Source organism: Eulemur rufifrons, chromosome 18 (assembly GCF_041146395.1).
Source record: "Eulemur rufifrons isolate Redbay chromosome 18, OSU_ERuf_1, whole genome shotgun sequence".
Lineage (NCBI taxonomy): Eukaryota > Metazoa > Chordata > Mammalia > Primates > Lemuridae > Eulemur > Eulemur rufifrons.
In genome coordinates, this window is record NC_091000.1 from 28,679,753 (window position 1) to 28,703,534 (window position 23,782).

General features: G+C 36.0%; 1 protein-coding gene and 1 pseudogene across 3 annotated transcripts in view; one reads left to right on the forward strand and one right to left on the reverse strand.

Annotated features, from left to right (window-relative positions):
• SCOC (short coiled-coil protein) overlaps nucleotides 1–22,619 on the forward strand; it is a 43,267-nt gene extending 20,648 nt beyond the window's left edge. Inside the window, exons 1-4 of one of the 3 annotated variants that reach the window (XM_069493165.1) lie at nucleotides 13,538–13,569; nucleotides 18,992–19,063; nucleotides 19,436–19,519; nucleotides 21,015–22,619. In XM_069493165.1, the coding sequence (XP_069349266.1) occupies nucleotides 19,042–19,063; nucleotides 19,436–19,519; nucleotides 21,015–21,157 (249 nt within the window). In that variant the 5' untranslated portion in view covers nucleotides 13,538–13,569; nucleotides 18,992–19,041 and the 3' untranslated portion in view covers nucleotides 21,158–22,619. Of the gene's footprint in view, nucleotides 1–13,537; nucleotides 13,570–18,991; nucleotides 19,064–19,435; nucleotides 19,520–21,014 lie in introns of those variants that run through there. The other 2 variants (XM_069493163.1, XM_069493164.1) reach the window with 2 other exon arrangements.
• On the reverse strand, nucleotides 9,989–11,380 carry LOC138398846 (elongation factor 1-alpha 1 pseudogene; annotated as a pseudogene).
• Nucleotides 22,620–23,782: the final 1,163 nt, after the last annotated feature.

Genomic DNA, 23,782 nt, shown 5'->3' on the forward strand with positions numbered 1-23,782 from the left:
GTTGGGGCCCCATTTTCACGCTTCTGAAACAGAATAATGCCCAGCCTAGAATCCTGTACCCAGCTAAGCTAAGTTTTCTATACGAAGGAGAAATCAAGACATTCTCAGATAAACAAAGGTTGAGGGAATTCACCAAGACAAGACCAGCCCTCCAAGAAGTACTCAAAAGAGAATTATACACGGATCAGCACAAGAAAGATCCACGAATGTAAAACTACTCAAGAGCTAAAGATGAAATTCCAGATACCACAATGGCCCAGGAGAGAAAACATCACAATGAAGTTCTACCCAACAAGCTGAACAAAAAACTGTCTCACCTATCAGTTTTCTCAATAAATGTGAATGGCTTGAACTCCCCGCTCAAGAGACATAGACTGGCCCAATGGATAAAAAAATACAATCCAAGTATCTGCTGTCTTCAAGAAACTCACCTAACCTGCAAAGATGCATTTAGACTGAAAATAAAAGGATGGAAATCGATATTTCAAGCAAATGGTAACCAAAAGAAAGCTGGTGTGGCAATCTTAATTTCCAATAACTTAGCTTTCAAACCAACAAAAATAATAAAAGACAAAGATGGCTACTACATACTGATTAAAGGCACAATTCATCAAGAAGCCATGACTATACTCAATATATATGCACCCAACCTAGGTGCACCTAGATTCATAAAGCAAACCCTACTAGATCTCAACCAAATGATAGATAACAATACTGTAATAGCTGGAGACTTTAACACCCCACTGACAGTACAGGACAGATCCTCTAAACAGAAAATAAACAAAGACATAATGGACCTCAATAGAATGCTAGAACAAATGGGCATGGCTGACATCTATAGGACATTCTACCCAAAGTCCACAGAATATACATTCTTCTCATCAGCTCACGGGACATTCTCTAAGATTGACCATGTCCTAGGACATAAATCATGTCTTCAAAAATTCAAAAAAATAGAAATTATACCATGCATCTTCTCAGATCACAGCGGAATAAAAGTAACAATGATCACAAACAGAAACCCTCACTCTTACTCAAAGTCATGGAAGCTAAATAACTTTCTCCTGAATAATTATTCTATAAAAGAAGAAATCAAGATGGAAATCAAAAATTTCTTTGAATTAAATGACAATGGAGATACAACTTATCAAAATCTATGGGATGCAGCTAAAGCAGTCCTGAGAGGAAAATTCATATCCATAAATGCCTATATCAAAAAGACAGAAAACATGCAAATAGACAACCTAACGAATAGACTCAAAGAACTGAAGAAAGAAGAACAGAACGATCCCAAACCCAGCAGAAGGCGAGAAATTACTAAGATCAAATCAGAACTAAATGAAAAGGACAACAAAGAAACTATAAGGGAAATTAATAAAACAAAAAGTTGGTTCTTTGAAAAGATAAACAAAATAGACACACCTCTGGCTAGACTAACCAAGAGCACAAAAGTAAAATTTCTAATAACCTCCATTAGGAACATGAAAGGAGAAATCACAACTGATGCTACAGAGATACAAGATATCATCTATGAATTCTACAAAAATCTTTATGCACACAAACTGGAGAACGTGGAGGAAATGGACAAATTTTTAGAAACACATAGTCTTCCCAGGCTCAACCAGGAAGAAATAGAGTACCTGAACAGACCAATATCAAGAACTGAAATCGAAACAGCAATAAAAAACCTTCCCAAAAAGAAAAGCCCTGGTCCAGATGGGTTCACACCTGAATTTTACCATACATACAAAGAAGAACTGGTGCCCATCCTACATAAACTATTCTCCAATATTGAGAAGGATGGAGTTCTCCCTAACACGTTCTACCAAGCCAATATAACATTAATACCAAAACCTGGAAAGGACACAACAAAAATAGAGAACTACAGACCAATTTCCCTCATGAATATAGATGCAAAAATTTTCAATAAAATACTAGCAAATCGAATCCAAGTACTTATCAAAAAAGTAATCCACCACGACCAAGTGGGCTTCATCCCCGAGATGCAGGGGTGGTTCAACATACGTAAATCTATAAATGTAATTCACCACATAAATAGAAGCAAAAACAAAAACCATATGATACTCTCATTAGATGCAGAAAAAGCATTTGACAAAATTCAACACCCTTTTATGATAAAAACGCTTAACAAAATAGGCATTGATGGAACCTACCTAAAAATGATACAAGCCATATATGACAAACCCACAGCCAACATCATACTGAATGGGGAAAAACTGAAAGCACTCCCACTTAGAACTGGAACCAGACAGGGCTGCCCATTGTCTCCATTACTTTTCAACATAGTATTGGAAGTCCTTGCAAGAGCTATCAGGCAAGAGAGCAGAATCAAGGGAGTCCAAATAGGGAAGGAAGAGATCAAACTCTCACTTTTTGCTGATGATATGATGTTATATCTGGAAAACCCCCAGGATTCAACCAAGAGACTCCTGGAATTGATTAACGAATACAGCAAAGTCTCAGGCTACAAAATTAATATACACAAATCAGAGGCATTTATATATGCCAATAACAGTCAATCGGAAAACCAAATTAAAGACTCAATACCCTTCAAAATAGCAACAAAGAAAATAAAATATCTAGGTATATATCTAACTAAAGAGGTAAAGGACCTCTATAAGGAAAACTATGAAACACTGAGAAAAGAAATAGCAGAACTTGCAAATAGATGGAAAAATATACCATGCTCGTGGATCGGAAGAATCAACATTGTTAAAATGTCTATACTACCCAAAGTGATCTACAGATTCAATGCAATCCCTATTAAATTACCAACATCATTCTTTACAGACATAGAGAAAATAATTATACACTTTGTATGGAATCAAAGAAGACCCCGTATAGCAAAAGCAATTTTAAGCAACAAAAACAAAATGGGAGGTATTAATTTGCCAGACCTCAAACTATACTACAAGGCCGTGGTTCTTAAAACAGCCTGGTATTGGCACAAGTGCAGGGACACAGACCAGTGGAACACAACAGAAAATCCAAATATAGAACCATCCTCATATAGTCACCTAATTTTCGACAAAGCGGGAAAGAATATACTCTGGGGACAAGAATCCCTATTCAACAAATGGTGCTGGGAGAATTGGTTAGCCACTTGTAGAAGACTGAAACAGGACCCACAGCTTTCACCTCTCACAAAAATCAAATCACGGTGGATAACAGACTTAAACCTTAGGCGTGATACAATCAGAATTCTAGAAGAAAATGTAGGAAAGACTCTTACAGACATTGGCCTAGGCAAAGAATTTATGAAGAAGACCCCCAAGGCAATCACAGCAGCAACAAAAATAAATGAATGGGACATGATTAAATTAAAAAGCTTCTGCACAGCCAAAGAAACAGTCCAGAGAATAAACAGACCACCTACAGAATGGGAAAAAATTTTTGCATACTACACATCAGATAAAGGACTGATAACAAGAATCTATTTAGAACTCAGGAAAATCAGCAAGAAAAAATCAAGCAACCCTATCAAAAAGTGGGCAAAGGACATGAATAGAAATTTTTCAAAAGAAGATATAAAAATGGCTAACAAACATATGAAAAAGTGTTCAACATCTCTAATCATCAGGGAAATGCAAATCAAAACCACAATGAGATATCACTTAACCCCAGTGAGAATGGCCTTTATCAAAAAAACCCAAAACAACACATGTTGGCGTGGGTGTGGAGAGACAGGAACACTAATACACTGCTGGTGGGACTGCAAACTAGTGCAACCTCTGTGGAAAGCATTATGGAGGTATCTTAAACAGATTCAAGTAGACCTGCCATTTGACCCAGCAATCCCATTACTGGGCATATACCCAAAGGAAAAAAGGTCATTCTGTAACAAAGGCACGTGTACCCAAATGTTTATAGCAGCACAATTCACAATAGCAAAGATGTGGAAACAACCCAAATGCCCATCAATACATGATTGGATTAGTAAACTGTGGTATATGTATACCATGGAATACTACTCAGCTATAAGGAATGATGAAGATACAACATCTCTATGGTTCTCCTGGAGAGAGTTGGAACCCATTATATTAAGTGAAGTATCCCAAGAATGGAAAAACAAGCATCACATGTACTCACCAGAAAATTGGTTTCCTTGATCATCACCTAAATACAAATCTGGAAACGACACCAATTGGACATCAGACTGAGGTGGGGGGTGGGGGAGGGGATGGGGGTATGCCTACACAATGAGTGCATTGCGCACCGTTTGGGGAGTGGTAACACTTGAAGGTGCTGACTCGGGAAAGGGGAAAGGGGGGGGTGGGGAAAAAAATATGAAACTATTGTTTTTAACTTGCACTGTTCACTTAATAATTTATCATGAATATTTCCCATATTATTTCATATCATTGTACAAGAAATAATGTATACATTATGAGGACATACTGTATCTAACAAGATATACTGTTAGACTCTTTGATTCTGTAAAATAAAAAAAAAAATAAAATAAATTGGTTTTAGAAAAATAAAAAAAAAAAAAAAAAAGAAAATTATTGAAGAGCAAGAATATCTGTATGAACAGGTTTTTAATGCAGACAAAAGTGCCCTATCCTGGCAAAAGAAAAAAGAAAAAAAAAAAGGACATTTATTAGTAGGGAAGAGAAGTGAGCACCAGGAGTTAAGGCAGGAAGGGCTAGGCTAACTGCTGTTTTGTGCAAATGCAGTCAGGGTTATGATCAGGACTGTCCTTATCTATGAAGCTGCTAACCCCTGACCTTCCAGGGATGGGGAACCTGCGGCCTTCTGATTTTCAAAATCGTTCTTTTTTAAACACCAAAGGAGGCAAGAAAAGCTTCATCTTTCTCTGCTGCACCCCTTTTAATATAAGCATTTGTGCTGTAAGATTTGAATTCAGTCCAAAGGCTGCACTCAAGGATCCAGAAAGCCACATGTGGCCCCAAGGCCACAGGTTCCACACCTCTGCCGGACTGGTTCCGTTGACGTTTGTCCTTAAAGTCAGGAAGTGCCAGTAAGGGACTGCCTTTTAAAGTTTTTTGATATTATACAATTTCCCTGGCAACCCAGAGCCCCAGGAGTTCAATACTAAAGACGCTGAAGTGGCCTACTTGCCCCCAAACACAACGTCTCTGATTCAGCCTCTAGCTCAGGGGGTCATAAGGACCTTTAAGGCTCATTATGCAAAGTACTTTATGGACAGGATGGTCAACACTAAGAAAGAGAACCCAAATAGAACATCATCAAAGCCCATTATTGGTTATTATCAGGGAATTATGATCTTGAGAAAGTATATGTGAACAACTCAATTTACCAAATAGCAGTACGGTATACTGTTGAGTATAGTATATTAGAGTGTAATACACTGTTAAGTGTAGTTTTGAAATCCAGTTTCAACAAGTAGGATATATTCTTCACTCACAAATTCAGGACAGCAATTTTTCTCCAATGAATTCAATAACCTTTCAAGGGGAAAAAATAAACAAAAAAGAAAATGCAAGTTCTTATTTAGGAATAAGATGAAATGTTCTGCAAATTAATGAGCTTAAAGTATCAGACAACACACCTGGTTACACTTGAAATTTATCAAAATGCCTCCATTTAGCATATTTCACCTTAAAATATCCACAGTATGTTTAGAACCCTCTAATTAATTAAAACAAAATAGAAGTTTTTATACGCACAATGACAGTGGGTCAGACTGGAACATCAAAATGATCTTGGAAGTTCTTTATTTTATTATTTATCATTTCTTCCCCCATAATAAATGGCCTTATAACAGTTTTAATTTTGGCCTTCCTCCGTTCTCTATGAAGAAAAATTTAACTTTGTGCTTTTATTTAGATGAACTATAATATCAATATTCACATATTACAGATCACATGAACGTTCATCTTATAATCAAATATTTCCATGCAATTTCAGTGGTTTGTATTTCTACTTATATCTTTTCCTTATTCAGAAGAAGATAATTTTTATAGCTAAGTAATTTTTTAAACCATTTATCTTGAAAAATAAAATGCAAATATGGAACCTATAAAAAATAAATGTATAGTTTAATGAATGTTCAATTCATGACCAGTTTGCCAAAATTTCAGCTCATGCTTTTTGTTTTTGTCCTGTAGTGTTTTCCGTAGCCAAATTTTGCCAGTTTTATCCAACTGGTTGATTTGACATATTTATTTGTCTTCTGTATTTCCTGTTAAATTGCTAATTTATGAGCTAGGTCAAGTCAGGCTGCATTTTTTTTTGTTTGTTTTTTTTACAAAACCATTTCATAGGTGGTGGTATATTCTTTTTCCAGTAGAAAGTATATGATGTATGACTGTGTCTCTCTTTGTGATGTTAAGGATATCGATGTTCAGTGTCTAGATCACTGTTTCTCAATTATCTTTTAAAATTATACCCCTCTCCCCAGGGGCCTCAACTTCTCCCCCTACAAAATTGTCTTATGCCAAACTTGGAAAGCCATTATTTCTTCAAATATTTTTCAGTACAGTACTATTTTTTCTTTCCTTCTGGGACTTTGATGACACAAATGTTAGGTCTTTTTTTCTGGTCCCTCAGGTTCCTGAGATTTTGTTCATTTTTTTTCGATAAGTTTTCTCTCTGTAGTTCAGATTGGATAATTTTTATGAAATTACCAAATTCACTCTTTAATTATTCATCTCCATCCTGCCATTGAGCCTTTGCAGAGAGTTTGAAATTTCATTAAAATTAAAGAATTTAATTAGATAATTTTATTATTTTATTTTTCAGTGCTAACATTTCCATTTGGTTTTTGTTTATATATTCTATTTATTTTGCTCATACTTTCAGTTAGGATTTCCATTTTAGCATTTTTCATGATTACTTCAAGTATTTTTGTAACAGCTTCTTAAAATCATTTTCAGATAATTCAAACATTTGTGTCATCTCAGTGTTGGTATCTATTCATAGGAATTGAGATTTTCATGGTTTATCATAAGCTAAACAATTGTGGATTGGATCTTGGATGTTTTGATTGTTATGTTAGGAGTCCCCAGGTCTTGTTTAAATCCTATGGAAAATGTTGATATTTCTGTTTTAGTAGGAACATGAATTGATTAGGTTGAGGCTGCAAGTTCCAACCCACCTTCTTTGGATTGTGGTTCAAAGTCATTTCAGTTTGAAAAGTCTTTGCAGTTCTTTATTTTTATTTAATTCTAACAATCCTAATTACAGTTCAATAAAGTAAGTATTATGCTACTGATTTTACAAATAAAAAATTAGATTTGAATTCAGTCTGTATTACTAGCCATATGATACTGGAGAGGACATTCTTTGAGCCTTGATTCTTGATTTCTTCATCTGTAAAGTGAAGTGATAATATCTAGCTGATTAGATTATTTGAGGACTAAGTAAAATAAGACATGTAGCATACTTAGCACACTGCAGTACCTAAAGAAATCCTGGCTAGTCTTCTCATTTTTATAAAAATTTCAATTTTATTGAGGAAAAATTAAAATCAAATATATACATTTTAATTTACAGAAGATGACTGACAATCACGTACACTTTGTAACTACCACCCCAATCAATCAAGATATGATAGGACATTTCTATTACCCAGAAAGTTCCCTTACGCTCCTTTGAGTCAGTCCTCCTTTCATCTTCAATCCCATACAACCACTAATAAGATTTCTACCACAATAGCTAGGGTTTGCTTTGCTTCTCCATATTGATAAATTGTGGTGTCTTCTCTCTTTTGTTTTCTGGATAAATCTTCCTAGAGTTTTTAATTTTATTATTACTTTAAAAAAACTACCTTTTGGTTTTATTTTTTTCTATTGCTTTATGGTTTGCCAATAGAATTGAGTTTTGCTCTATATTATTTCCTTCCACTTGCGTGTTTTGAGTTTAATTTGGTCTTCTTTTCCTAATTTCTTAAAGTGAATGCTTAGATTTTTTTATTTGAAACCTTCCTTGTTTTCTCATATAAACATTTAATGATTAAAAAAATCCCTCTAAGTACTACTTCAGCTGCATTCCACAAATTTTGATATGTTTACATTTTAATTTAATTTAAAACATTTTCTAATTTCTCTTGTGACTTCACCTGTAATCCATGGTTTGTTTAGAAGTACGTGGTTTAATTTTCAACTACTTGGGGATTTACAAAATCTTTCTGTTACTGATTTCTACTTTAATTCCTTTATGGGCAGGGAAAATAATTTGATTTCAATTATCTTAAATGGGTTGAGGCTTGTTTTGTGATACAGAATAGTCTACTTTGGTGAATGTTCCACGCGCATTTGAAAAGAAAGGGTGTTCTTCAGTTTTGGGTGGAATGTTCTATAAATGTCTGTTGGGTCAAGTTGGCTAATAGGATTGCTGAGGTCTTCTATTTCAATAGTTCAGAAATTTGCCAGTCCTTTGTTGAAATCACCTTTGTAGCTTCCAAAAATACTAATGCCTGTATCCACTCCTTGAGATTGTGATTTAATTATTCTGCAATGCAGCCTGTTCGTTAGAATAATTTAAAGTGATTATTCGTTCATTGGAATACTTAAAAGCCCCAGGTGATTCTAATGTACAGACAACTTTGGGACCCGTGTTCCATATCCTTTCTGATTTTTTGTATCCTTTTTTCAAACTACAGGGCAGGGAGTGAACTGTCCAACTACAGTTATAGGTTAGTTAATCATTCAGTTCTAGCAATTTTTGCTTCATTGGTATTTTGTAACACTTTTGTTAGGATTTTTCATCTTCTTGATGAATTGATCCCTTTTATCTCATTGTTTTAATACAAATTTCCCTGATTACTGGTGAAGGTCAACATTCAAAAAACTCCTTCTGGCTTTTCAATTTTCCTCTTCTATGAGTTGCCTATTTATGTTATTTGCATATATTTATCTTGAGTTGTATTTTTCTTACTAATTTATCAGAATTCTTCATATTTTCAGAGTTTTACTATATCCTCCCAGCCTGTGGCTTGTTTTAACTAGATTAAAGATAGCTTTAACTAGATTAAATATGGTTTATAAAATTTTAAAATAATTGACAATTTTAAATCTTTCCTTAATGACCGGTGATGTTTGGTTTTGTTTAACGAACTTTTCCCTATGGTGATATCATAAAGATATCTATTTTTCTTCTAAAAGTTTAGAGTTTCGATTTTTATATTTAGGTCATTACTTCATTTGAAATTTAGTTTTATTTGTGTGGTGAGATCAAGATCTAATTTCATATTTTTTATGTGAATAGCCAATTTAACTAGAACCACTATAATTTGTGTATGCTATAGCCAATTAATGATTATACTAACTTACACCCCCAACAGTACTGAATAATAGTTCTTTCCCACAACTTTTTTTTTTTTGAGATTCCAATAAGTTTGCTCAGTATTAACTACAAAGTTTTATATATGTAGCACATGACCTTCAATGTTACAGGTTTTGGCCTCTCTAAAATTACAGGCGAACAAAAGCATGCCACAATTCTATCCTAACCAAGTATTGCAACCAGAGATCTCCCACAGCTTTTCATTAGCTACGTCAAGATTCCTCCTCCTTAGCAACAGGTGGGGGGGGGGGGGAATCCTTTATTTCTAACTCGGAAAAAGAAACATTAACTCAAGAATTATTTTCTACATTTCAGCAGCACATTCATCACCAGAAATAGGTTATGAAGTCTTTTGCCTAAGGATTTCTATAAAATTTTCGGTGTTGACCAAAAGAAGACACAGGTTTCTCATTAAACGTTGTTTTAGTGGATCTCAAAATTCTGTGACAGATTTTTGGTCAAGTTGTTTCCATTAAAAAGTACTGATTTTAAAAACTAATAACTTAAAACTGACACACGAAAAGAAAGAAAAATGGTCCACAAAACATTCTCCTTTCCTTCTGAAGGTTTTACGATACATTGTTATTATTAACCAGTCTTTTGCTATTAAACTTGAATGGCCAATTGAAACAAACAGTTCTGAGACTGTTTCTCCATCACTGATTAAGAGTGAGGTGGCAGGTATTAGGGATAATATTCATTTAGTCTTCTGAGCTTTCTGGACAGATTTGGTGACCTTGCCAGCTCCAACAGCCTTCTTGTCCACTGCCTTGATGACACCCACGGCAACTGTCTGTTTCATATCACAACCAGCAAAACGACCCAGAGGAGGATAGTCAGAGAAGCTCTCGGCACACGTGGGCTTGCCAGGAACCATATTGATGATGGCAGCATCACCAGATTTCAAGAATTTAGGGCCATCCTCCAGCTTCCTTCCAGAGCAGCGATCAATCTTTTCCTTCAGCTCAGCAAATTTGCAGGCAGTATGAGCTGCATGACAATTCAGTATAGGACCACAGCCAGCCAGCGCTAATGTGGCCTGGATGGTTCAGGATAATTACCTGGGCAGTGAAGCCAGCTGCTTTCAATGGTGGGTCATTTTTGCTGTCACCAGCAACACTGCCACGAGGAACATCTTTGACACACACATTCTTGACGTTGAAGCCCATGTTGTCCCCTGAAAGAGCTTCGCTTAAAGCTTCATGGTACATTTCAACAGACTACTTTAGTTATAACACTGACTGGAGCAAAAGTTATCACCATGCCAAGTTTGAGAATACCAGTCTCCATTCAGCCCACAGGGACAGTACCAATACCACCAATTTTGTAGACATCCTGGAGAAGCAGATGCAAGGGTTTGTCAGTTGGATAATTTGGTGACAGGATGTAATCCAGAGCTTCAGGCAGTGTGGCTCCACTGGCGTTGCCATCTTTATGGGTGACTTTCTATCCCTTGAACCAAGGCATGTTATGTTAGCACTTGGCTCCAACACGTTGTCACCATTCCAACCAGAAACTGGCACAAATGCTACTGTGTCAGGGTTGAAGCCAATTTTCTTAATGTAAGTGCTGACTTCTTTAACTATTTCCTTGTATGTCTTCTGGCCATAGGGTGGCTCAGTGGAATCCATTTTGTTAACATCAAAAATTAGTTGTTTCTCATCTAATGTGTAAGGCAGAAGGGCATGCTCACGGGTCTGCCCTTCTTTGAGATATCAGCTTCAAATTCACCAACACCAGCAGTGACAATCAGGACAACACAGTCAGCCTGAGATGTGCCTGTAATCATGTTTTTGATAAAGTCTTTGTGTCCTGGGGAATCAATAACAGTCACATAATATTTTCTGGTCTCAAATTTCCACAGGGAGACACCAGTGGTGATACCACGCTCACACTCAGCTTTCAGTTTATCCAAGACCCAGGCATACTTGAAGGAGTCCTTTTCCATCTCAGTGGCCTCCTCCTCAAATTTTTCAATGGTTCTTTTGTCGATCCCACATTTGTAGACCGGATGGCCAGTAGTGGTGAACTTGCCTGAATCTATGTGTCCGATGATGACAATGTTAATGTGAGTCTTTTCTTTCCCCATTTTGGCTTTTATTGGCGGTTTTCACGCACCTGTGTTCTGGCAGCAAAGCCGTCGGAAAAAAGTTCTTTCCCACAACTTTACAGGACATCTTTATCATATACCAACTTCCAGGTATCCTGCTTTCTCATTTTCTTTTTGCCTATTCTTGTGTCAAAGCTGCTCTTTTAAAAGTTGCTTTAAAATGAATCACCACATGATCTAGCACTTCCACTCCTGGGTATATATCCAAAAGAATTGAAAACAGGGTCTCAAGGAAATATTTGCACACCCATGTTCATAGTAGCATTATTCACAATAGCCCAAAGGTGGAAACAACCTAAATGTCCATCAATGAATGAAAAGATAATTATGGTATATACACACAATGGAATATTTTTCAGTCCTAAAAAGGAAAGTCTGCAATATGCTACAACATGAATGAACTTTGAGGACATTCTGCTAAATAAAAGCCAGTCACAAAAGGACAAGTTCTGTATGATTCCACTTATTCGGTTCTTAGAGTAGTCAAACGCATAGAAACAGATAGTACAATGGTAGTTGCCAGGGGTTGGGGGAGTAGGAAATAGGGGGTTGCTTAATGGGTACAGAGCTTCAGTTTGGGAAGATAAAAAGAATTCTGGAGATTGAACAACCATGTGAATGTACCAAATACTACTGAAGATAAAATTGGTTAAAATGGTAAGTTTTATGTTATGTATATTTCACCACCATTAAAAAATTTCAAAAAACTATTCTAGCAAAAAAAAAAAAAAGTTCCTTTTAATAATTTCTTTTGGTCTTTGGTGTTCTGCAGTTCACCATTGCATGGAATTCTTTATATTAATCATGCTCGAGAATAAGTACTTCTTGAATCTGAAGATTCAAACATTCTACAATCTTGGAAAATTCTTAGTTATTGCTCTTTGAATACTGCCTGCATGCATTCTCTCTTTTTGGCACTATTAGATTTCTGTTGGATTTTCCCTTTCATTTATTTAGCTCCTACATTGCACTCTAGCAAATTTCTCAAATTGGGTATTGTAGTCCCAGCCAAATGTATAGTTCTCAAACAAAAGATTTTTAAATATAGCCCTTAAAAGGATTAAGGCTATGTGCCAGCAAACTGTGCCAGAAGTAAAAAGTCAGGAAACAGGGAGACATAAGGCTCTTCTCGACAGCTCAGGAGCTTGTGCCAAGGCCAAAACTATAATGTATTCCTTGGATGTCTTCCCTGAACTCAACAAATATTAAAAATAAGCAGGATGCTGCTTTGTGTCAAGTGCTAGATTACCACGAACACTGTCACGGAGATCACAGTACACCTCAAAGTCTCGCAACATAGCATTTCATACGGCAGGTATGACCTTGAACAAGAAATGTATTGACTTTCACACTTCAGTTTCTTTCTGTGGGTTGCTGAGAAGATCCAATGGGATAAGGTGCGTGAAAGGGCTATACCTAAGTACTATTATTTTCTCAATTCTAAATTATCAAATGGTCAGACACCACTATAGATTTAATAATACTTTGGGGGGGAGGGGTGTGTATGGAGAGAAACATTCCACTAGCAGTACTTTATGAGCTTTCCGATTTTGGAAATAAAAATATGAAAAAGTCTGCTCTTAGAATTCAGGAACCACGGTATCGCATGGGCTTTCTCTTTATGTTCTGTCTGCAAATGCTCTTTTCTTCAGTTTGAATAGTTTCTTCCTCGCCAGCGTTTGGTCATACCACCCTCCTTCCTGATTTTCCACACTGGACTTCTGACTCCAATTTTCAGGTTCCTTAAGAGACCGACAACCAGCTTCACTACGACCGGCTTTCACGCGCCTCGCTTCTGCACTGTCATTGGCTGTTGCTCTTCCTGGACCCGCCCACAGCGTCCTCAATCCTGATTGGGTGTCCATGCCCTTTGTTATGGCAGAGGTGGATCACGGTGCTTTGACAGAGGATGATTGGGGCGGGAGCAGCTAATGCGCAGGCGTGCACTCTTGAGTCGTGATTGGCGGTCGACGGGGAGGGACGGGGCGGGACTCTCACGGCGCACGTTCTATGGGCGGAGAGGGCGGAGCCGCCGGTGTCAGTTGGTCTAAGTGTCTCGGCCTGTGGTATCCTCCCGATCCCTCCCCTTCCCGGCGCCCCAAAAGAAAGGTGAGGGCCGTCCTGGGCAGGCGAGGGCCAGGCCCGAGGCCACTGGAGTTGCGGATTCGGTACCGCCAGGGCTTGGAGGGCGGGGCGGGCTGGACGCGGCCCGAGCACCGGGGGCCGGGGGAAGAACGGTCTCGGGCCTGGGCATTTGGTGGGCAGCTGAGGCCTGGCTCCCTGCGGAACCGCTACGCAACCTCTTTTTCTCATCTTGGCCCAGAGGTTCTTTTGGAGAGGGGCCGCCCGCGGTCCTTGGCGTAGATATCCTGCGGCTTTCTCTCTGGCGTTCTTGCTCTTGGGTCGGAGGCCCCTTTCCAGCCCCCTGCTCTGGAATTGCGCTGCGGGAGGGCGTTTTGGTGGGGTGGGACCCGGCACGCCTGGACTTGCCTGTGGCTGCTCTGCAGTAGCCTAGGTGGTGGGAGGGGACTCTGAAGTGAAGAGGGAGGTTCGTGAGCGGTATAACAGGGATGGAATATTTTTCCAGGAGCTGAAAGCAGCATCTGGGTTTGTTTCTTCATCGATTTCTCCCAAGAGTCCTACTTAACAAGTTTTGACAAGTAAGGTTTGGAAAGGAGTAGAAGGATACATTCCTGAAAGGCAGGACTTCTGTTATACTATGTATCAATCTTGGAGTATTATGTAACTGTATTAGTGACAGGTGCTAGCTTTTCCAGGTGTTCCCAAAGCTGTGCCTATGTATTCTGGTGCCTGTACCCCTCATTAATTAATGTAGCTAGCCATTCTCTGAGGATCTAGCTTTTGTTTAAATGCCATTTGGTCAAACAATTCCTTTATCTTGTGGAATTTGAAACTGGATTTATTTAACCAGAACATATCAAAGCAGAACTTGAACAGATCTGAACAAACAAACCGTATTGAAGTTGATGCAGCCTGAAGGGAATGAAGTTTATCATCAGTTGCTCAGTAAAAATACAAAAGAGTTGGACATCAGGGGTTGCAAAATGTTTGGCAAACTTGGATTAGGTCCATATTAAAGTTTCTTTCATCACATATGAAGTTAGACCTGGGTTCAGATTCTTGGTACAGACTATAGCCATGAATCCTGAAGCAATATTCGTAGTTTTTCTGAGATTTAGTGTCCATATCTGTAAATTGCATTTTCCTTCTATTGTTTTGATGAAATAATATATATAAAGCATTAGCACGTTAATGCACAAAGACATTATTTTAGCAGTCTTACTAGTTTGCTAGTAAGTGGATGACATGATGAAATCACTTTTAGATGCTGAAAAGTTGAGTGGTTGAGATTGGATGGATATTGGAAAAAAGTCTCAAAATGCCAAGTCTCAGATGTGGGCATAGCTGTGGTAGAATGGTAGCAAATCTCTCAGACGTTTGCTGTAGTCTTGGCTCTGTCGGTAGCTACTTCTGTGGTCTTCAGTAAGCCATTCTCATCTTTGGCCTTGATTTCTTTATTTATAAAATGAGGCAGCTAGATCAGATGGTTTTTCTAAAATTCTTTCTGTGGCCTGAATTAGAGCTAAAAGGTAAAAAAAGATAGTAGCTAACGTTTATTGAATACCTACTATGTACTAGGTACTATTGCAAGCGCATTGTGTGTATCAACCTATTAAATTCTCACAACAAACCCATGAGGTACATATTGTTATCCCCATTTTACAGATGTGGAAACTAAGGCTGAGATGTTAACCTTGCCCAAAGTTCCAGAGCTTATAAAATCGCAGTGCTAGGATTTGAATCCAGATAATCAGACTCCATATTCTTAATCGCTGTGCTACACTGTCTCTTAAGAAGAGGGATATTGTGGTACTATTAGGTACTCCAAAAGAAGGTACAAGTATATTTGGTGAGATGATAGTCTTTGGTCACAGGTGTGTGGGCATGGAAAAGATGATTTAATTAAATGGATCTTGTCCTAATGCTTGCCAAACTTCCTGGTCCTTATTCCCTCTATACTTTCTACCTCCTGGACTTAAATTATCAAAAATAACTCAAGATTCTCTTCCACTAACCAAGGCTAGATGCAGATAGGCAGCAGAATTCACTGTGGTTTTTGAGAAAAGCGTTAAAAGGTCTGACCTAGGCATAGGTCAGAGCTGAAGAATCTCAGAAAACCATACCTATTTTGGGCCTAAGGCAGATTTAGGATAGGCAGAGCAGCCTCAGCACCCCAGATTCATTTAAGTCTTCCTATACTTGAGAAGCCTTAGTCTGGATTCTCTGTCTTTTTGTCAGATTTGCATTTTTGTATAGTAGCAGAAGGAGTTGAAAATGAACTCTTAAGAGCACATTTGACATGGAATTTGATTGATGTTATAGAAACTGTAGGTTTTATGTAACGATTTTATAGTTGAAAAACTCAATCTTGTACTAAATACCTATTATGACACAGTACTGTGTTAATGTAGACATTTATGCAGTTTGAGGATTGATCCTATTTTCAAAGAAAATAAAATCCATGGCTAAAATACTTTGACATAAAGAACTCATAAACCTTTTGATCCCATATGTAAATCAGTTTATTACTCTAAATCTACTATATGACTTTGAGTATACACAATAGTAGCATTTTGAGGCCAGTTTAATCACATTATAATAAAAGAAAATCGTACTTTTTTGTTATTGTGGAGAGGCAGCAGGTAATGTTCTGGTCCACTTTAATAAAGAGCCCTTTTGCACAGGGCTGCCATATGTAGTTGGACAGGTTTTGCACTGTACAACCCTTGGGGTGCAATCTTACATAAACAATAATGTGAATTGACTCTCAGGTTGTGTGATATGTCCTATAGCACTGTTTTTGTGGCACTACTTTTTTGCTCCTGCCTCTGCCTCGACTTTGAATACAAGAGTAATTTTTCCTCTAATAAGCCCCCTTCACCCAATTTTTCTTTTTATTTTCTTTCACTTTTTCAGATGAAGTCAAACTGTTGGTAAGCCATGCATAGATTTTGTGTTATTTGTGTTATATGTGGACAAAATTTCAGTAACTGACTTCTTTTTCTTTACCTATTACACTGGTCAGTTTGGAACACGTATGGTTTTGTAGAAGACTTTTTGGTTTAATTTTAATATTAGACTGAAATATAAGCAAAAGAAAAATGCCCCTTCCCTGCACTATATCCTATTTCAAAATCAGATGTATTGATTTTGTGATTATCTGTGACTTTGACTTGTATATCTTATAACTCTTCTCAGCTATCGTGAAAATTCTGTTTTACCCATATTCTTAAAAACATTGGGTATTAGAAATTTGAAGTACTTTAAAAAAATTTATTCAAGGGCAGTAAGCAAATTGCAGTTTACTGTTGCTGAGTATTCCCAAGATCATTTACTTTTGCTTTTGGCTGTTGCCTATTCATTCATCTTTCGCTGGATCAGTGGTTGTAGTGGTATATGAAAAGTGATGGTGACTGGCACCTTGTTAGAGGCATGCTCTTCTGTCAGGGAAATGTCAAATCAGGTTTTCACTGTTGACACTCTTCCTCTTCAGTTATAAAGAGACATGTTGATTGAATGGAGAGAAATAATTTCTGAAATATGGTCTTCAAATACTAGAGTAGGTTAAATAACTTAAAAAAATTTAGAATCTATTTACAGATTACCAAAAACTTTTTAGTATGTATTAGTACATTTGGATTTATCTAGATGTACTGATATATACTTCTTCTGAAGCAGAGAACCCGAGAATTAAGTGCTGTTTAGATAAGTGGAATGATGCTTGAAGACTTGGAGTAGGTTTATTAAACATTATTAAGTTAATTGTATACCATTTGTACTTATTCTTTAATACAGTGACTGCCACATTAGAAAAAAAATTTTCTTTTCCTTTGGGGCCATGGTGTTTCATTACAAAAATAGAATAAAAACTTTGAAAACAAAATGGTCCTTTAAAATTTAATGAAAAATTTGTTATTTTTTATTGTTTTCTGTACATGAGTCATATGCAACTTGAAAAATAGTTCTTGTGGCTCCCAAGGTGAAGAGATGTGTGAGTTACATATGCTTCAGGAGGCCCTGGGCTCAAAACTAGGGTGAGTTAAATACAACTCACATGGAAGTTAATGTATTAATAATGCTATTTAAGGGATGTTTAATATCTTTCTTTTTTTTTTTAGACTAATGAGTGATGTCTTACTTGAGTTTCTATACACTGGACGTTTTATTTCCATGTTCATGCTAGTACCTGAAGTGTAAATGGTGCTGTGAGGGAATGTATAACATACACTGTTATCTCTTGATTGTGATTCTAGTGCCAGTATGTAGACATACTTGTTTAATAGGTCTGGTATATGCTGTCTAAAATACAGAGGCATAACAATGCTTTGGTTATAGTAGGTGTTCAATAAATTCTTGCTGAAAGAGTAAGAACACTGACAAGACAGGTCTAGGTTGCTTCAGTGTAGTAGATCAGATTAGTTAACAAATCTGTTTTCAGTATGTCTGGGAGCATTATTTAATAAATTTTGAGCACATTGAATTTAAAATGTTTGTTAGCAATGGAGCAGAACATGTTTCATAGGAATTTTGTGCTTTAATATTTTGAAGCCTTTTATCAAAATAATAAAATGTTAATATTCATTTATTTATTTACATCGAGATTAGCCTATTTTGAATCAACCATAACCAGGAGGTGACAAGTAGACATTTTTAATTTATTCCATATTAGTGTTTCAGATGTCTAGTATTTTTCTTTTGAACTTTATATATACAAAATTAAGCAATATATATAAAATAATACTTTAATAAAGAGTATTTTTAAAAGCTTTATCTTCATCCATGCCAGCATCCTTATGTCAGAGCTTTTTCCATTTTGCTGTGTTCTCTTTATCCATATTTATGTACATTTTACATAATTTACATCAGTGAATACAATTTTATAAGCATTCTTCAATGTTGTTATAGTCATCACAATTAGTAGCCACTCTATTAGAAATTACAATGTAATTTTCCAGATTCTGAATGGATGGTTATGTTGTTTCTGATTTACTGGGCTGTAAATAAGGTTGAAGTGAAAATTTTTATGTCTATAACTTTCCCCTTTTTTGTAATTGTCCTTTAGGTTAAATTTCTAGGATGAAAATAATTAGTAAAAAAGATTTAAATGTTTTTATGAATTTTGTTTTTTATTATACTGCTTTCCAAAAAGATTACATATTTAAAACTTGTGTCCAATATTTGTGTATTTGTTTTTTCATAATTATTTGCTAGCATTGATCATTATCTTACCTAAGAGAATAATTTAATAAATACACAGTGGTATTTAATTGTATATATTTTTTGATTATCAAGAAGCTGAACATTTTCTCTTGTCTACTTAATACTTCTCTTTGTAAACTATTTGTATCCTTTGCTTATTTGCCCAGTAGGTATTTATTTTATTCTTAAAAACATTAAAGCAAATAAAAAGGGTCCTGCTGGATCATATTTGACAAAATCATCATCTTTTGAAAAACAGACATATTTTACTGCTGTATGTGTCTATGTTTCTGACTTTTTTTTATTTAGACCATTCATCAAGGATTTTGTATCCAAGGCCCAAAAGTTTGTTACCCAAGATGATGAATGCTGACATGGATGGTATGTTCTTATTTTCTTGTTTGTATGTTCTGGTTTTGTGGATGCTTTTGCTTTATTAATCAGTCGAAAGAGCAGAGAAACAATATTTAGAAGGCTTGGATATTGGCTAATTTACTTACCTATATCTTGTCTAGTTTTAGAAAGGATCTAAATGGAAGGCAGCTTCCATTCCTTGATTGTGAAAGATTGTCAAGTCAATTTTATCTTTACCTCTGTGTCCTCATCTGCAATTTGGGGAAATAGCTTTTTACTTCACAGGGCTCTTGTATAAGTCAAGTAAGAATGCATACAGAACATTTTGCAGATTTTTAAGTGCTACACTACATAAATGGCACCTAATGTTAATAGTAAATTTGAACCTTTATATTACAGCAGTTGATGCTGAAAATCAGGTGGAACTGGAGGAAAAAACACGACTCATTAATCAAGTGTTGGAACTCCAACATACACTGGAAGGTTAGCTTGCATTTTGTAGTTTCCTTGAATGACATCAGTTAATCAAAATTATAAGCATTTATGTTGCTAAGTTTTGTTTTTTAAGTGTATAATTTTTAAAAGTATAAACTTCAAAGTCCATTTCACTACATATTTTTTTTGTTTCTGGTCCTGCCTGTAGCTTTGGCTGGTGGTTTTAAAGAACAAATACACTTCAATAAGAAAGTCAAATAATGTTCTTATGCTTCCCGCTTTATGTCTAACATAATGCTATTTAGTATATGACCCCCTTTTAAGTCCCTGCAATGTGTTACTAAGTTCACTTTAATACAGATTGTTTTAAAGTAAAAACAATGTATTAGTCTCGGAGATTAAGGAGAATTAAGTTTTTTTCGTTTTCTAAATGTTTTGCATAAAATTAATACTACCAGTGAAACATCTTTTGGTCTTTAAAGAAATTAAGAGGTTGTGTTTTTTTGTGTTTTTGGCACCAGAGTGAGCAGATCATGTCATTCAGAATCCTCCAATGGCTTTACTGTTTTACAGAGTTAATAACCATCTGTGACTTCCCTTTACCGTTCAGAGTCAGGTCACACTCTCTGCCTCATACATTCCACCTCAGACTCTGAGCTTCTTGCCGCTCTTTTAGCATGCCAAGCATGCTTCTGCTTAGGGTCTTTGCCGTTGCTGTTCTCCTCTGCTTGAATCTTCTTCCCTTAGTTTTATATCTATATGTCTCATTCTCTCACTTCCTTTAAGTCTCTGGTCAAATTCCCTTTATTAAAATAGGTAACCCTGAAAAGAGAAACTTCCCTTCTGCTTTTTGTGACCCTTACCCCTCCTGCTTTCTTTCCATACCAGCTCCTCACTGTGTGACATACTGTATATTTACTTATTTAATGTTTGCTGTTGACCTACACTTGTACCCCCTTAACACACATGTGCACCTGTTTTGTTTACTCTTCCAGAACGGTGCCTGACTCCTACAGGGCACCTAAGATATATTGGTTAAATGAGTAAATGGAGATAATTTTTTATATGATCATCAAGAACTTCATCTTTTGAATTTCTTGCTAATGTTAAAATACAAAATGATCAGTTGCTTGGAAACCAACTGCTTATATGTGTATGAATTCAGTTATGTTAAGCTACCATACATGTATCTTAAACATTTCTAGTAAAGACATTACGGTTTTATGTTGATAAGACATAAACCAGAATTTGTTTTACAAAGTCTGTTTTTTTTTTTATAATTAACTGTTTTAAGAATTAACTCTTCAATATAAATGTTTTTTTTTTTACAAAGAATAACATTTAGTCTAATGTGAAATCTCTTTTTAGAAATTATTGTCTACGGATTCGCACTGTTTACTTTGCCATAACTTCTCTAAAGTAATCTGAATCCTTAAACTTTAAGGATTGTGTTGTCTCTTTTAAAAATGGAATCTTAAACATTTTGTAATATGGAATCGTTGCCATCATTTTATAGATAATGGAATTTTTATTTTTTATATAGATCTCTCTGCAAGAGTAGATGCAGTTAAAGAAGAAAATTTGAAGCTAAAATCAGAAAACCAAGTTCTTGGACAATATATAGAAAACCTCATGTCAGCTTCTAGTGTTTTTCAAACAACTGACACAAAAAGCAAAAGAAAGTAAGGGATTGATACCCTCCTGTTTTATGGAATTGCTGCTGATCTTTTTTTCTTTAAAACTTGGATAGATTCCAAAAGTTACAGTACCTTTGTTTGTGGTTTCATTGAATATTTATGAAGATAATGTCAGATGTAGGCAAAATTAACAGAATAACAGGAGACTTCTATGAGTTTGTGTATTATGTTAGTCTATGAAAATGTGCAAATGTATTGTAGAGACTTTATAATTAGAATTGCATATATTTATGAAACTTAAAGATGAATGTTTTATTGAATTTGTTTTGATTTGTAGGTTTAGCACTGTCTTTTATTATATGCTTAGATATACAAGAAAATAACCACCATGTTGTGACAAAGTGACCAAAATCATGTACTGAATGCACAGCTTTATGTACCCTGTCCACCATTTTGTGCCTCTTCTCCATTTGCTTCTTCCTTACTAGTTCCTTTCTCCTAATGAAAAAGTCAGTTTCATGTTTGTAAAAGAATTTTAATAGTTAAAAATAATCTCTGAGAGTAACTTGAATTTTAGTTGTTGAAACTTAACCAAAATGAGATAATGTTCTCAGCTAGGGCTTGTCATTTGTGATATTTAGTATTAAGATAGGATTGCTTGTTTCTCTCAAATCAATTGAAAACAGATGGAGGCTATAAAAATGAATACTTTTCTTTGAAAGTGAATTGTCAACTTGGGAAAGTTTGTTGTTAAAAATTTTGTTTTTCACAAAATAACCCACTCGGTATCTGGATAGATATGAGTTCTGATTGTGTGTGTGTTTAAAATAGAAAATCTTGAGGAAAAATAGAAATAGGGTGGAAAAGTACTTGGTAAACAGTAGTAACCAACTCAATGTTTTCACTCCAGGTTTGTATTTTCTCTGGCACAGAGTAGATCTTCTGGGAAATATATGTGAAAGTGGACTAAATTTGACTACCCTTATGTAAGCCACATCTGGAAGAGAATAGTTACAAGGAGTTTGGTCTCAAGGTTTATTTTTACCCGGAAGATCAACTTTTGCAAAATTCCCTAAGAGTATATTACTATCAGAATCATGAATAAAATGAGAGAGTTTTACATGTATACTAATTGATAATCTTGTTCAATATTTTATCTCACTTGTTCTCCCAGAATTTTCTGTAAGTTCCAGTACTTGGTTTGCAGTTTTAGTCATCCTGTAACAATTTTTAAAAGTTTAGTTTGTAGATTCCATTTGGTAAGGGGATCATTATCAGAAGTAATGCTAAAATGTTATAATAGGAAAAGAGATCCACTAATATAGCTTACGGTTATTAGACTCGGGCTACTTTTAATCATAGAATAATCTTATATATTGGTGTAAGAGTTGATGAATGACTTTAGCTGTATGAACATACAATAGTCACACTGCAAACATTTTGCATCCCTTTTGTGACCTAATTTAAATACATTTAAACTGTGTTGCAGTTCTGCTTTGCTGTTTAATAAAAAGCTGTTTCAGAGATTGTGTGTGTTTTGATATAGTACATGGGGTATGTATAGGTGTGGTGGTGTATCCATGGTTGTTCACTGCCACAGGATAAATAGCATATCTTATTTAAGTACCTAGTTAATATTTAGGGGAATAATATTTTTATTAATATATTACAGGTTATCAATACAAATATTATAGGATATTATACATTAATTTAAAAAATAAAAGCAAAGCATTCAAAGAAAAGGATCCAAGGTCTCCAGAGGAAAGGAAGTTATATTTTTTTAGGGTAGGCTAAGCTACCACAACAAGAGACTCCATGATAAAGCATGTAAAATGATGCAGGAGTTTCTCTCCCACGAGTGGTTCTGAGGTCAGCATTACAGGCTAGCAGGCTTTGTTCCACACAATTATTCAGGGATTTGGGTTGAGGATGGCTCTGCTGATTTCAATCATGGCTTCCAAGTCACTCTTGTTATCACCATTCTAATTTGAAGAAAAAGAACATGGAAGTCCCCACATGCAAGGTTTTATGGGCTGGGCCTAGAAATGGCTCAGATCTCTCACCGTCCAATGGTGTGGAGACTTAGTTACAAGAGCAGCTGAGAAATGTAGTCCCTGGCTGGGAAGCCATATTCTAGCTGCAACTCCATTACCGTGGAAGCAGATAAAGGATTTTGGTGGCTACTAGCAGCCTCAGCCACAGCTTTCTTCTCTTACTACTATTTGTGCACGACCTTCTTACCACACATAGAACATGCTCAACCTCTGCTCATCCAGTTACTGATTTCAGCTCAAAATCCAGGATCTAGGATCTCATTAAGGTCCATCAATTTGGGTGTGGCTTCTAATAGTCTGATAACCTCTAAACTCTTAGGCAATTTTTTGCTCTCACTCTTGCTCCTGCTGATTTATAATGCTGTAGTGGGGAGAGGATAGCCAAATAACCCTCAATTTGGAAAATGGAATAAAGGGAAATGTTTACTCAGATTCAAACCAATATGGAATGCTCTTGGGAGACCTTGTAAAGATTTTGTCCTTAACAGTGTAGAAGTTCCTTGATTAGACCCTGATTCTGATCTTTCCAAGGGACTCCCTTGTTCACTGAGATCCATGGTTTCCCCTCTGAAAAGTTATTCCTTACCCATTTTCCTCCCATGGCTACATCTAAAGTAGAT